Source organism: Sciurus vulgaris (genome assembly GCF_902686455.1).
Source record: "Sciurus vulgaris genome assembly, chromosome: 6".
In the NCBI taxonomy this organism is placed as follows: Eukaryota; Metazoa; Chordata; class Mammalia; order Rodentia; family Sciuridae; genus Sciurus; species Sciurus vulgaris.
In genome coordinates, this window is record NC_136466.1 from 113,908,841 (window position 1) to 113,924,188 (window position 15,348).

The 15,348-nt window shown below is 36.9% G+C and overlaps 1 protein-coding gene and 1 long non-coding RNA gene across 2 annotated transcripts in view; one reads left to right on the forward strand and one right to left on the reverse strand.

Annotated features, from left to right (window-relative positions):
* The window catches only part of LOC306664408, a 1,052,029-nt gene that overhangs the window by 657,694 nt on the left and 378,987 nt on the right, over nt 1–15,348 (reverse strand). The window lies entirely within an intron of this gene.
* IQGAP2 (IQ motif containing GTPase activating protein 2) overlaps nt 1–15,348 on the forward strand; it is a 284,608-nt gene that overhangs the window by 163,631 nt on the left and 105,629 nt on the right. Inside the window, 5 exon segments of the mRNA XM_079145190.1 lie at nt 6,010–6,077; nt 6,426–6,539; nt 7,214–7,392; nt 9,526–9,613; nt 13,167–13,330. Coding sequence (XP_079001316.1) covers nt 6,010–6,077; nt 6,426–6,539; nt 7,214–7,392; nt 9,526–9,613; nt 13,167–13,330 — 613 coding nt within the window.

The following is a 15,348-nucleotide window of genomic DNA, read 5'->3' on the forward strand; positions in this document are numbered from 1 at the left end:
TTTATTACTTCCCACACTTTAACTGCTATCATTCGTACAGATATGAGCACCTGGGCCAGTGAGGCTTTAGGTACCTCAAGACAACCCCTCTGTTGCCAGCCTGAGTCAGGAATTCAGGTTGCTGTACCTGTTGCTGGGATACCAGGCTCTCTAGTTCACACCAAGTGCTTTCTTATATGCAGAAAGTGATGGTGACATTAATTCCATGGCTCTTGCCTTTTGTATTGAGTGTTAGGCACTAAGAGGTACTTAATAAATTCAGGGTTGAAGAACTACATGCAGTTGGTGTTTTTTATACTCAGTGGATTTTTTTTAAAAAAGATTAAGACACTATGTCCTATGTATGTCAGATAATTAATGACCTCATTTCAATTTAAGTGCTTAAGAAGGAGCAGTTTGCTGTTGCCAGTGCTTTTTTGGCATGGGAATACAGAATAAATACAATTTCCTAATAAACATTTACCCTTTTGAGTGATCTGCTTGAAAGTGCCTTCCATACAGACCTTTGCTATAAAACCCCCACACTGTGGAAAGTGATCTTTTTTTAAAGCTAACAATTTAAATTTCAACATAGGCAATAATAAATGTTGAAAGATGAAGTCAAATAGAAAATATACGTTGTTTTAAAAAATTTTTAATAAATAAGGTAGCTTTTTTTTTCCCGCAAATGTAAATGAGATTTCTACCCAATCCCTACTAGTTTAAGGAAATCTCTAAATTTAAAAGCAGACTCTTCCATCAAAAAAGCTAACTTCCCAGCACCACCTTGTGGTGACTTTTAGTTAGTCCAAGATGTTTGCTTATTGTGTACTTTATATTAATGTTACAGTGTATAATGGAGAAGTAGAAAGTATGATTGGAAAGAGCCACCTAATTATTACCAAAAGGGAAAATGAACGCTTTTGTTAAGTATTCCTTTATGTCATATTGCCAACAAGCCTGTTTTTTGTTTATTTTTGGTTTTGTATGAAGACAGAATCACTCTGTGTTAACCAAAATGGCCTCAAACTCTTGGGCTCAAGTGATTCTCAAACCTCAGTCTCCTGAGTGGCTTGGACTACCAACATGTGCCACCCCACCCAGCTGACCCTGTTTCATGACAGCACAAACACCTTCATTTTAGGGATAGCATTTAGATGTGGAAAAATATTTTTTTATGAAACATTCTATAGATACTATAAATTAAATAAGTGAAGGAACAGGACATGATGTGAAAAAAGTTATATCAAGATTATTAAGAACAGCTGTCCTACCCCTTTCCAAAAATGACATGAAACTTTTAAAACAGTAATTAAAAAAACAAAAAACCTTAGGAAAGGAAATGTACTGGAGAATGAGATTGATCAAATTATGGTTATATCCATATATAAATATGACATAATGAATCCCACTATTTTGTAATTATAGTGAACCAAAAAAGTAGAAATAAAATTTTTTAAAGTAAAAATGAAAAAAAAAATGTAATTACATTAAAAAAGAATGTCATTCACTAACCAGAGATTTGAACACCTCCTGACACAAAATAAACAGAAGGAATTAGATTGACTGAAAAACAATATGGGAAAAGCGCACAGTCCAAAAAAAACACTGAGGGAAACGGCAGAGCTGGAAGCTGTTATGTGGCTGGCTCCAAGCAGAGAGCCAGAAAGAGCCTCAAAGCAGGAAGTCATCAGCTTCAATGAGCCTCTGACCCCTCCCTAGAGCAGCAAGCATAGATGCTGGTGGAAGGAGAACCTACCAGTACCCAAGGTACCTGATGACCTCAAGAAGGGACAAGGAGATCCCAGTCTCAGAAGGAAAGTCACTGACAACCTCCTGGCATCAGTTCCACTGTTCTACCATAGCCTCCCTGGTGCTGGTTCCTTCCTTGGGGACCAGCAGTTGAAAACGGACAGATTACAAATCAAAAACCCTAAGATGAGTGCCAAATCAAAAGACATCAGATATTTAAGGGAAACTGCCACTAAGAGGTATTTGAGTCCACAAACAGAACTAACAGCCAAGGAACAAATGAAAAAATTAAAATATGTACAGTTGACAGTCATCTAATTTATATACTTAGCAAATATTTATTAAGCACATATATACAGCAGAACCAAAGATAGGTCAGCACTGGGGATCAAACCCAGGGCCTCCCATCTGCTAATCAAGTTCTCCAAAGATGAAATTAGGAAGAGGAAATTTTGTATAGGTATAATTGAAAAAGAAATTAATAACATTTATAGTTATCTAAATTATCAATGCATAATACAAAAATAAATTTTGTATCTAAAATTTTAGATTATCTTGACATTATATAGGTAGAGAAACAGAAGTGGAACTATGTAGAATAATAAACACTAATTAACAGGCTATCATATAAAGATATACATCTTAAAGTAAGTTAAAATTTTAACAAGATATTAATGTGATAGTACACATTAAAGAGACAATACATTTAGTACTTGAAATAGATATAAAATGCTAGAAGACATGGCTGTCTGCTACTTAAGTTTTGCTGTCAAATATTCAATGTTCCCACCAAATTTTTAAAATAGTTTTCTTCATGAGTTAGTTAATATGTACATTTGACTTCGTAGAAAGGGAGGAGGTAAATTTGCAAATCAGGTACTATGAAAGAAATTGGCACAATGTTACATTTGTGAACATTTGTTTATTGTCATTTCTTAAATGATAGTTTGTTTTTCTTCAAGGATTCTTTTGCAACTTTACTATACCTATTAAATTCTGCTTAATTTTAGAGTTCCTGTTACTAGAAAGGTACGAGTGAAGAGGATGATGTTTCATTAGTTTCATGTGTCCTTTTTAGTTTTTTAACTTTTTTGTTTGTGTGTGTGTGTGTGTGTGCACTACCTACCTTTTAACTGGAATATTTCTCCTATGTGATAATGAGTTGGGAAATGGTTCATAAATATTATGGTTTACAAAATGTCAACATGGTGTCTTAATGATCTAGTTCTAATTATAATGACGTGTTTAGCATGAACCTTTGGCAATAAAGTCCTCAAAGGCTATGTAAACAGTTTTGTATCTTTGATAATCTCTAGAGACCTAGAAACTTAAACTAAAAAAATGTGTTGTCTTTCTAGCTTTGAATTATGAATATGTAATTGGCTGCTTCACACTGATGAATGTCCAAAGCTGAATACATTTTCCCCCCTTAGAAAAAGGATAGGAATAGCATCTTGGAGTTTAGAACTAAAATTAAAATTACCATTGTTCTTTGTCCTTTCATATAATTTTGAGGGTGGGGTGATGAAAGGAAGGAAAATTCTTCCCCCCACCCAAAATTCTTAAAATTTGAAAATTCATTAATATACATTTCCTGGAAGAAATGTAAGTGGTCATTTTATATATATATATATATATATATATATATATATATATAACTATAAATATTTACCCTCACCATTAATGAAGGAAATATAGAATTAACATGTTTTTTGCTATTAGATTGGGAAAGGGTGTATTTGTTTTTGATTTTTTCATTGCTGTTTTTGGATTGAACCCAGGGCCTTGTGCATGCTAAGCAAGTGCTCTGCCACTAAGCTATACACCCAATCCCTGACTGGGAAAGTTTCTGCTGTTATTCTAAAGTGATAAGGGGACAAAGAAAATGACTTTCACATGATTGGTGGCACTCAACTTCACACAGCTGCCATAAGTCACACCTGGCACCATTGCTTAGAAGGATGAGGGCCTGGAAGCCCAGCAAGCTGGCAGGACAGCTCTCCCTGGGAGCCTTCCACATATTGCACGTGGTTGCCCACACAGCCATCTAGAAGGTGTTCTCTTTGATATACCAGTGACAACTTGGGTGCTAAGGAGTGGGAGTCATATTGGTAGGTTTGAGCCTCCTGGCTTGAAAGTCTTACTCCCCTAGGAGTTGCTGTCTGTTGTAACACCCCTACTACATAGCTTCCCGGTTCCCTGCAAGGGATTTATCAATTATAAAGGTCACTGAACTCAGGAGGACCCAAAGATACGCTGCCTGTTGGGTATATTTTGATTCCTTCAGATATGACTGATCCATCGGGTTATTTCCACCCACCCCCATCTGTGATGCTTGGCTGACAGTATATCTTTACTAGGTTCCTAGGAGATCAGAGCTAGAAATTTAACTCAAGCTAGACATAGAGGTACATGCCTTTAATGACAGTGTTATAGTCACTGTGACCAAAAGACCTGACAAGAATAATTATAGAAGGAAAGGTTTATTTGACTCATAGTTTCAGAGGTCTCAGTCCATAGGTCACCAATTCCATAGATCTGGGCCCAAGGTAAGGCAGAACATCATGGCAGAAGGTGGTGGAGGAAAGCAGCTCAGGACATGGCAGTAAGGAAGCAGAGAGCTCCACACACCAGCGACAAAATATAAACCTCAAAGATGTGTCCCTTGTGACCTTCCTTCTCTAGCCACACCCTATCTGCCAATAGTTACTGCCCAGTTAATTCATAAGAGGATGAAGCCATGGATTAGGTCATACTTCTCATAATCTAATTTCGTCTCTGAAACTTCTTACAATGTCTCACATGAACAATTGGGAGACTTCTCATATCTAAACCTTAACACCCAGCAATTCCAAAGGCTTAGGCAGAAGGATCACAAGTTTAAGGCCAGACTGAGCAGCTTATTAGCAAGACCCTATCTCAAAATTTTGAAAGGGCTGGGGATGTAGCTTAGTAGTAAAATGCCCATGGGTTCTATCCCCAGTAACACCAAAAAAAAAAAAAAAAGAAAAAAACCTTTTTTTTAAGTTAACTTTAAAGAGCTCATGAAGGGAAGAGTTTTGTTTTGTTTTGTTTTGTTTTTAAACCCTTTACTCACAAAGAATAACTAAATGTAATCTCTTTTAAATCAATATTGTAAAATCAAATATTGGCAAAATACATGGAAAGTTTTCAATGTTTGTATACATTTTCAATCTGGAAATTTTGATTTTAGAGATTTATTATAAAAATAAGAATGTAGCTGGGCAGATTGGTGCACACATGTAATCTCAGCCCCTCAGGAGGTTAAGGCAGGAGGACTGAGAATTCAAAGTAGCCTCAGCAACTTAGCAAGGCCTTAAGCAACGTAGGAAGATCCTGTCTCAAATATTTTTTTTTTCCAGTGCTGGGAATTGAACCCAGGGCCTGGTGCCTGCCAGGCAAGTGCTCTACCAGCTGTGCTATATCCCCAGCCTCCTGTCTCAAAATTTTTAAAAAATTAAAAAGACTGGGGATGTGCCTCAGTGTTTAAGTGCCCCTGGGTTCAATCCCTGGTACAACCCCTAATAAAAAAAATAGAGCCAGGCTTGGTAGTACATGCCCATGATCCCAGGGGCTCAGGAGGCTGAGGCAGGAAAATGGCAAGGTTGAGGTCAACCTCTGCAACTTAGCCACACACTGTCTCAAAATAAAAATAAGACCCTGGTTAAAGGTACAACAACTGCAACAAAATACAATCCAAGTTGCCCTTTCAGCCAAATAAGAATCATGTAAGAAATATCCACAGAAATGTTGGTTGCATTTGTGGTTGCCATTTTGTATTAGCTGAGTTTCTTTATCTCCTTACAAATGAATGATGGAGTTAGATGACTCAGTGGAACTGCTGTGTATTATAGAAGACCAACTCTGCTTCTTAGACTAGAGTTCTATTCCTGCCCCCCCTCCCCCGGGACTATACCACCTTGGGATGCATTTTTCCTCACCTATAAAATGAATAGATTGGATGTGGTATCTCTTAAGTCCTTCTCAATTGAAGATTTTTGATAAGCCAGCTGTGTTGGTACATGCCTATAATCCCAACCTCTGAGGAGGTTGATGCAGGAAGATTTCAAGTTCAAGGTCAGCTTGGGGAATTTGTGCAACGCTATCTCAAAATTTAAAAACATAAAGAGCTGGGGATGTAGTTCAGTGGCAAAGAGCCCCCAAGTTCAATCCCCTGTACCCCCCCCCCACACACACATGCACGCACACACAATTACGATGATAAAATTCCTGATAATTGTGTGCTTTGTCTTTCAGCTTATATCTGTTCAAATTAGGAATTGCACCCCAGATCCAGGATTTGTTGGGCAAAGTGGACTTCACAGGTACTATTCTTTATCTTTACATATATTTATGTATATTATATTATATATATTACATATATATGTTTTTAAACAATTGTTTTTTTAAAAAAAGTACCGATACTTTCTTTTTCATTTTGATATTGTCAATTCTTCTATGTTAACCAGAAGAAAAAACTTGCCTGTCTTGTTTTATTCAACTGATGCTTGTTCTCCATGTTTGTAAAATGAGACTCTCAGGCTGGAATCTTCCTAAGGCTTTTGTTTAGAAATAGCCCCACCTTCCAGAGGAAGGCATTTGTTGATATGAATGTACTCATTCCTGCCTCCATCTCTGTGGCTTCCTTTCAGTTTGTTATTATTCTTTTATAGAGGAAGAAATCAGTAATATGAGAAAAGAACTTGAGAAATATGGAATACAAATGCCATCTTTCAGCAAAATAGGTGGTATTCTGGCCAATGAACTGTCTGTGGATGAAGCTGCATGTGAGTCTTATTTAAAATCCAAACTTGCCATTGATGTGCAATTTACCTATACTTTATTTCTTCATTTTTATGACATAAAATAGTATATTTAGAAGATATTTAAAGGATACTGAAGTCATTATTATATGTATTATAGTTAAATTTGGAAATGTCAGAATGTACTTAATTGATTTTGAACTTTCAGTGTTCATGTATACAACATGAATTAAGAGTTTCCAGAAATATCTTCATTCTCCAAAATATTTTTCTATTTTCTGTGTCTTTACATTGTATTGTTAGGGTGCCTTGCTATGAATCTTTTAGAATTACAAGCTAAATTAAAGGTATTCCTTGGAGTCTACTTATTACTTTAAAATGGGCTATGTTGCCTTAACCATGGCTTATATCTCTGAACTAATGATTGACAATGCTTGCTTCATTTTGGCTATTCAGTGCAAGTTGAATAAACAAATAGGGCTTACTTAACAGATGCTGCAATCACGACAAAAGACAGACAGACATGAGGTACTCATGACAGGTACTCCATGATATGTCTGAAGTTTCTCTCATATCTCTATCCTCCATACTTACTAGAAGCTAAGGAAGACAGTAAAGCTGTTCAAGTTCATGTAAAGTCAAGGCAACTGTCGATGTTGTCTTTTGCTGACAAAATTCTCTGTCTCTTTATTTTGCAGTACATGCTGCAGTTATAGCCATTAATGAAGCTATTGAAAAGGGAGTACCAGAGCAGACCATTATAACGCTAAGAAATCCAAATGCAGTTTTAACTTTAGTGAATGACAACTTTGCACAAGAATATCAGAAAGAACTTTGGGAAGCCAAAAAGGAAAAAGAAGAAAATGCAAGACTAAAGGTACTTAATTAGATTCCAAGTAATAAATACAGTCATGAATATGATTTACTAGTTTTAAAAAGCTTTACTGTTAAAAACGATATTTTAAAATAACTGGTTAAAGTCTCTATGTCCATAGATGAAATGTAAGGGTGAAAGAAGACCATACACTATATACCACAATTAGATAGGCTTTTTTTTTAATGAAGAATATTATAGGTTGGAAGGATTGAAGGTCATGTCATAAGCATTACTACTTACCCAGAAAAAGTAGAAGTAGTAGCCAAAGATCATCCCTTCTTAGGCACTATCAGCAGATCCTATATTGACCAAATGATTTTGTGTTTATTAGTAGAGGTGAATGATTCAGTGTGGCAAAGTTTAAAGAGGGTGGTTTTTAATCTGCTATCTTCATTTTTTCCTAAGAGTTAACTTTTAATATTTGAAAATAGCAAACATGTCTCAGCAAAACAGATTGCTCCTGATCCTAACCCCATACTAAACTACCTTTCTGGCTAATCAATTATTGAAAGCTTTGTCCACATTGAGGACTTGTATTTCATCACCAGCCTTCTCTCATTGGGCTCTTGCTAGTCAGTTTTAACTACGTTACTTTGTTTTATGCCTTTTCCTTACCTGGTGGCTTCTACCAGCATCCACTGCCTTGAGATTCTTGGCTCCCCTGGCTTATGTGTCTTGGCTGCCATGGTAGCCCTCAGCCACAACCTCTTAGTGTCTTTTCTTCCTCCCTCTACATATAGGGATCCTTTCAGGTCTGACACTGATCCCTTCTCTGTTCTTCTTTCATCAAGTTCATCTACTTATTGAGGAAGTCACCTGTCAACTTTGTATAAGTTCCTTTCAAATACGCTTCTCTATACTCCACCAGATTTCATCATCTCTGCTTCCCAGGCCTTGCACTCCACCATAGCAGGAGAGTGCTCATCTCCACCTTACCCTTCTCCATGCATGCTCCTCCCCAAGTCTTTGGTTTGGAATGACTACCACCTTGTCCAAAACTCTTTATGTCCCCTCTGCCCTACTCATGGCTATATTCTGTCTTTTCTTGCCAACTTAAATTCGTTGTCTGGTCTAGTCTCACCAAACTTGTCTTAGTGCTGCCTTCCTGACCTTGTCACAGGACTCTTACAGCACCTTCCTCATTGGGTTTCCCTGCTTCCTGTCATTCTCCAAGCCAACCCCTCTCAGAACTTGAGCTTGCAAATTTAATCTTTAACTATAGATCTGAAGTCACCCCACCCAAAACCTCTCCTGATTCTTTACTACCTACTGAATTAAGTACAGGTCCTTAGCTTGGCCTTCAAAGGCCTCCATGGGGCCTAACTGACCTCTCTATCTTTTTTAGCCAACCCTGGACATATATTCCATGCGATAGCCCAACATGGCAAGCTTTGTGACCTGTGTAACCAAACCCTGCTGTCTACATCCTGTCACCCAATTGGTCATTATGGTTACTCTGTTCCTCCAAGCCCTCCTCAGTTGTTAATGCTTTTCAAAGTTTCCTTCCCAATTTAATTTGAATCTAGTTTTTAATAGAATCTGTTCTGTTTTACTGTGAATATTCATTAATACTTGCATTCTTAATTTTATTATATCAAATCAAGCAAGATTGCCAATATTTAACTGTTTTTCGGTTTTAAAAAATGACAAGACTGCCAGGTATAATGGAGCAACCCATTCAGGAGGCTGAGGGAGAGTTCCAAGTTCAAGGACCTACCTGGACAACTTAGACCATGTTTCCAAATACAGTTTGTAAAAAGGGGCTGGGTGTATCTCAGTGGTAAAATACTTACCTACCATGTGTGAGGCCATGGGTTGAATCCCAAGCACCCCCAAAACACCAAACAAACAAAAACAAAAATCCCAATACTAAGTCATGCAACCTAATGTTTTCCACATTAGAAGTTTAGGCTTCTTCTAAGGGTCACTGAGTCTGTCGTTGGTAATCATCACTGAGTGTATGTATCTCCCCTAGTTGCCTGCACAGAGCAAGCACTTCACAAATGCTTGTTCTGATCTGAAATGAAAAATAGTGGGTTATTTTTAATCACTGCTTGTATTTTTGCATTCAAGTTTTGAGCATTGGAAAGATTTTATTGAGCCTTAGGAATCAGTGAAGACTTTGTTTTGCAGAATAGCTGTATTTCAGAAGAAGAAAGAGATGCATATGAAGAACTGCTGACACAAGCAGAAATCCAAGGAAATATCAATAAAATCAATAGTAAGTAATGGATTACATGAAGGGAATGAATATTTTTATAAGCTACAAACTTCCTTTGCTAGAATTCCAGCAAAACTCTCTAATTATGTACTTCCAGAACTGCCTTATGTGATGAAAAATCTGGTAAATGTCAATATTGCTCTTAATTATGATACATTTGACATTTTTCCATTTTGAGTCTTTTGGTAAACCTCCTTCTAGTCCATACAAAGTATCTCCAAGTACCCTGATGTTAGTTTGATTCTACCTTCCTGTTGTACCAAAAGTTCAGTGCATTTCATATTTTGAATCTGTCCCTTTTGGGATTACTATTGAAGGTTATTTAGTGAAAGATTTTAACTATAAGATTATATCTCCTTGTCTGTGTTAGGTGATGGTTTTCTATTGGAATCATAAAAAATATTATTAACACTTATGCCTTTTATTCTTTCTCAATCACTAGTCTGTAGTTTGCAAAAATTCTTTTCTTACAGTTTGTGTAGTTTTAGTGCAAGAGAGCTCCAAAAGCACAATCAGCGCACAGAACTTATGAAAGAATAAGACTCTCTGCTAATGGGCCAGATTAAATCACGCAATGGCAGGTTTGAGTCTCACTTCCCTGAGCCTCTACAGAGTCACAGTTTCCTCCTCATGACTTGTTCAGTTATGTGACTATAAAGAACAGAAAATTTGGGTGTTTAAAATAAGCATGTGCAAGTTCAGATCCATCAATCTTGTTATTAGACTACTCCCTTCTCTAGTAAAATTTATTATTACTTGAGCCTCAGAAGAGGCAGTAAGGAATTCCACTAGACCTTTGTATTCCCTAGATCAATGTAAACAACCCATATATTTCCCCCCAAAAATGAATCCATGTCAGTCAAAAGTCAAGAGGTGGACCTGGGCAGGACTCTCTGGAAACTTCTCTGGGATCCCCAATAAAACCGGTGTGCAGGAGAAGCATGTTGTCCCTCTCCTCTCTGAAAGGACTCACTCTTTCCCTTGAGAGAGTGTCCCCTTTCCCCTTTCCTGTCCCTTCAATAAACTAATTCCTGTTACTCTGGGGCAGGGCGGGGGGACCACCTAAATCCATGACAGGACATTTGGTGCTAAAGCATGTGAACCCCACTGCCAAACTTAATTTGAAGTGTCCACTAATTACTATAGTCATATCTTGCCCTATGTGTAACTGCCTAAATGAGTTTGGAATGTTTTTTTATTGCTTTGAACACCTTCAAAGAAATGAACACCTGCAGGTGTTACTCAGAAGTCTGCTCCTAAGTTGCTGGGGAGAAACTTCCCAAAGTGTTTAAAGAGTAATCGAGGAAGCCCAAAGCAAGTTCATTTCAATGTCTGGCAGTTAGCAACTGAGTAAATTTGAGAATTTAATCACAACACAGCTGAGAGGTCTCAGGCAACTTTTTTTAAGTCAATACCCTACTATTTGGGGGTATATTTTCCTGTTCTTCTATCCCTATTAAGTCTAGATCATGTTAGTGATAATATATGGCATCCAATTTCAGGTTTTTCTTTCTGCTCTTTTTGAAAGCTAAGTAATTCATTATGTTTGACAGATGTGAATTATAAGAAAAAATTAATACTGCCAGTGAGACAATATTTGAAGTCCATAAGCTTAATGAAGAAGTTTCATAACCTTTTACTGTCCTTATTTTTGAAATGTTTATATATAACCACTAAAACAATCTTTTTCATGTTAAATAAAATGTCTTATAAATAAATATTTACAATGACATATACAATGACATAATTTCCTGACTGCAAATTTAATGCCAAATTAGCTATACTTTTTTTTCCCCTATTTTTAAGTAAAAGCCACTGGATGATTTGGACATAATGAAATAATCGGCTAAAATTGATAAAGGACATTGCAATTTTGGTGGCTTTAAATGTTCAGAACATGATTATTCTGAAGTTTTTGATCTCTCCTCATCTGAAAATTTATAGCGCAGTAGGACTGAAAGTAGTCTTGTAAAAACAATCTGAAGCTATTTTAGTTGGTGATGTGACAACAAGACAATGGGGCACTTTAAAATCTGTAAATAAAATATAGGTACTTTAACAAGCTCTTCCCCAGCTGTGTGGGTTATTGTATTAAAATGCTGAGGTATTACATTTGTAGCAGTCATTGTAATGACCTAGGTGACAGCTTTGGTGGTAATGCCAATGGATCTGTCTTCAGAGACTTCAGTTTTGTTTAACTGTGGTCATTTGGCTTTTGGATTTGGCTCATGTGTTCCATTTCATTGCACAATATATTATGTTAAGATCAGGGCTGGAAATTTTGTTATAGGCAGTTTAAATGAGTAAAGACAAAAACTTCTTTAGAAGAAATAGTTTATTAAAAGTGTTTTAAGGGTATGGGTTTCTGGTAATATTTAACATCCAGTTACACAAGCTCACATAATAAAGTTCTCAGAGGTGAAGCAAGATCCTACTCAGAGTATTTCCAGATGCAGCTGAAAGGCCTTGGCTAACTTTAACAGAACAACAGACAGCACAAACAATCACCAACCCTCCTTTCTGGAATTCTGTCATTTGTCCCATTAACTCTATGTATAGAAAAATAGTGGGATCCAAAGATTTTTTTATATTAACTTTGTGTTTCCAGTTGGAATTGACTCAAAAAGTTCCATTAGTCGTGTTTCCTGCTGTCGAATGGTGTCTTTTAGCAGAAAGTCTAAGGAACGTTTCTTGTGAGTGTATTTAGAGAAGATTGTCATCTTGTCATAAAGGGTTAGAATAATCATAGCTGTCATATATTAGGCAAACTTGCCTTGAAAATCTCTACAAACCTATGGGTCTTTGTTTTTCCTGCTACCCAGATGCCTTGTTTAGAGGGTACACTCTGCAGGCTCTGGTGAAAGAGCTAATCACTTGTTCTTCCATTAGTTCAACAATTTATTTTTTGTGCCTAGTAAACTAGGCTCAATCTGCTGTTCCAAGCATCCTTAATTTGATCACTAAATTCTTTGTAACCTGAACCCTACAACTGGAAAGATTACATAGTTTATGGTTGTATCCAAGTGCCTGTGGGGGGTTTTCCCCCATGCCAGTTCATTTGAAGGATACAGAAGCAGGGCAAGACTTGTTTCTGGTGTTCTTGTAGCTTTAAGTCTTCTGGGAGAAGCAGTACTAATCCAAGGAGCAGTGGAGAACAAGCCTGATGGAATAGCCTCGTTTTAAATAGCTGTGGGGATTCACAAAGGGAGAAATCCTCAGGGACTGAAACAGTTTGAAGGTGTCCTGGAAGAGGAGGGACTAGAGCTAGTCCCCAAAGCAAGACTTTTGTAGGGATGACATACTAGGTAGGAATGATCCCATAACCCCAGCTCCATCAGTGCCAAGGTTTTTCTAGGTACTGACTCCAAGGACTGGGCTGACTTGAATCACTATGCTGGCTTTCCAGGATTTTGCCTATCCTCTATCTGCAGCTCTTCAGAGTTCTTAGAAACTGACTACTTAGGTTAGAATCCTTGGGAAGAAGGGCTGTCTGGGTTAAGCAGCAAGCGGGGAAAGCAGTTGTTCTGATGGAGCAGTGTGAACCCATCCTCAGGACTTGCTGCCGTGGACCACATCAATGCTGTCATTCGGGAAGGTGACCCTGCAAATACACTACTTGCACTGCAGAAACCAGAGGCCCAGCTGCCTGTGGTCTATCCCTTTGCTGCTGCTATGTATCAGAATGAACTCTTCAACCTCCAGAAACAGAACACCATGGTAAGTCAGAAGAGACTGTGCACATAAAGAAAGCAATTGAGGAAAGCGGGTGGAGGGTGGGAAGGGTACAGTCTCTCACTTGTACTAATTTCCAGCCTCATGACCCACCTGTGCAGATCCCTATCCTTCCCTTCTCTGTAACTCTTGCTTTAGACTGTGAGAAAATTTCAAGCGCCTAATTAGTAAACTAAGGGAGTGAGTTGAAACAGGCTGTTTCAATTCTGTTATTTTTGGAAGAAATTTAGAGAATTTTTAAATTATACTGAAATGTTTTTAAAGTATGTGATATTTTTATTATAGAAAAATAAGCTCTAAACAATACTCCTAGAAATGTACAACTAAGAACATTAACATTATGGTTTTGATTTTTGTAAATTTATGCTTCTTAATATGCTAATAGGGTTAAACCGTAGTATTCATGTGAGAGTTTGTTTATGGGCTGGAGTTGTGTGGCTCAGTGGTAGAGTGCTTACTTGGCATGTGAGGCACTGTGTTCAATTCTCAGCCCACATATAATAAATAAATAAAATAAAGTCTATCGACCACTAAAAAATTTTTTTTTTAATAAGGGCATGTTTATTAGTATTTCTGTGAGGCAAGCAGAGGAGCAAAATGCTTAAAAGTTCTAGAAGTAGAGCCACAGTTTTTTCACAGGAGAGAGCCATATTGCAGAGAAGTGGGGAAAAGATTATTTAATAAATAAGGATTCTTACAAGTGTTTCATCATTGTTCAGAAAGTGTTAGTTCACTACACGTATCTTCTATCAAAATAAAGTTCCACAATAGTAGGTTAAATATTATATATGAGGCCCTGAAATCAATCTCCAGCACCCCCCAATAAAAGGTAAATATAACTTAAAATTCTAAGAAAACACAGGTTTAGTGATTAGATTAAAAATCAGAATTAGCACTCATCTACCAAAAAAGAAATAAAGAATAAAGAAAAAAGGACCAAACAGGCAATTCACAAGACAAGGAATGTACAGATGGCAAACACACAAAAAGTTCAACTCAACCAGAAGTAAATAAATGTACATTTATTTTTTAAGATTAGATTTTATATCATTATACATTAAAGGGCTTTTTTTTTTTTTTTTTTTTTTTTTTTGATACCAGGAATTGAACCCAAGGGCACTTAACCACTGAGCCACATCCTAGCACTCCTTATTTTTTATCTAGAGACAGGGCCTTGCTGAGTTGCTCAGGACCTCACTAAGTTGCTAAGACTGGCTTTTTGAACTTGTGAGCCTCCTGCGTTGCTGGGATTAGAGGCCTGTGCCATCACACCTGGCCTTTATTAGAAATATTTAACCCAATGTAGATAAATGTGGGGCAGTGGGCATTTCCTAAATAACTAGTAGGAACATGAGAGTACAATCTTTCTGGAGGATGATGTACATCAAAGGCCTGTGGTCCTCACCATTACATTCTAGAAAATGAGCCTAAGGGATATGAATCATAAAGTTTTAACCATGAGGATGTTTCACAGCATTGTTGATAATTCTGAGAAACAGGAAACTAACTACATGTTGGATAATAGATTGCTTACTTTGTGGTACTCCTGGTTCTAGAAATACTGTGCAACCAGTAAAAATGATAGTGTAAAGAATAATGATCAGGAAAAATACCTACACTAACTGGAGGGTGGAAAACTGCTTGAAAGTAAAATATATTGCATTGTTTTATTTTTTAAAATCAGAAAATAAAGTAAGAAGAACAAAACCTGTATAAATTGTGCATGAATTAAAAATGAAAATGTAGTCTAAAGGTTTTGGGTGATTGGACCTGTTTTCTTATTCTTGATTATCAATACTATGTTTTCTAAATAGAAATATGATATTTTATAATAAAAGTAAAAATAGTTTTGGTTTTTTTTTTCCTTAAATTGCACTTAGGTTCTTTCATTAGTTTTTTCCTGCACTTCTTTAACTTTGAAGGCCAAAGCTAGTTATATTATAGCTCAGTCATTTTTTGCCAGGTGATCATGGTCAATCAGTGGTCATCCAACCACATTTCTT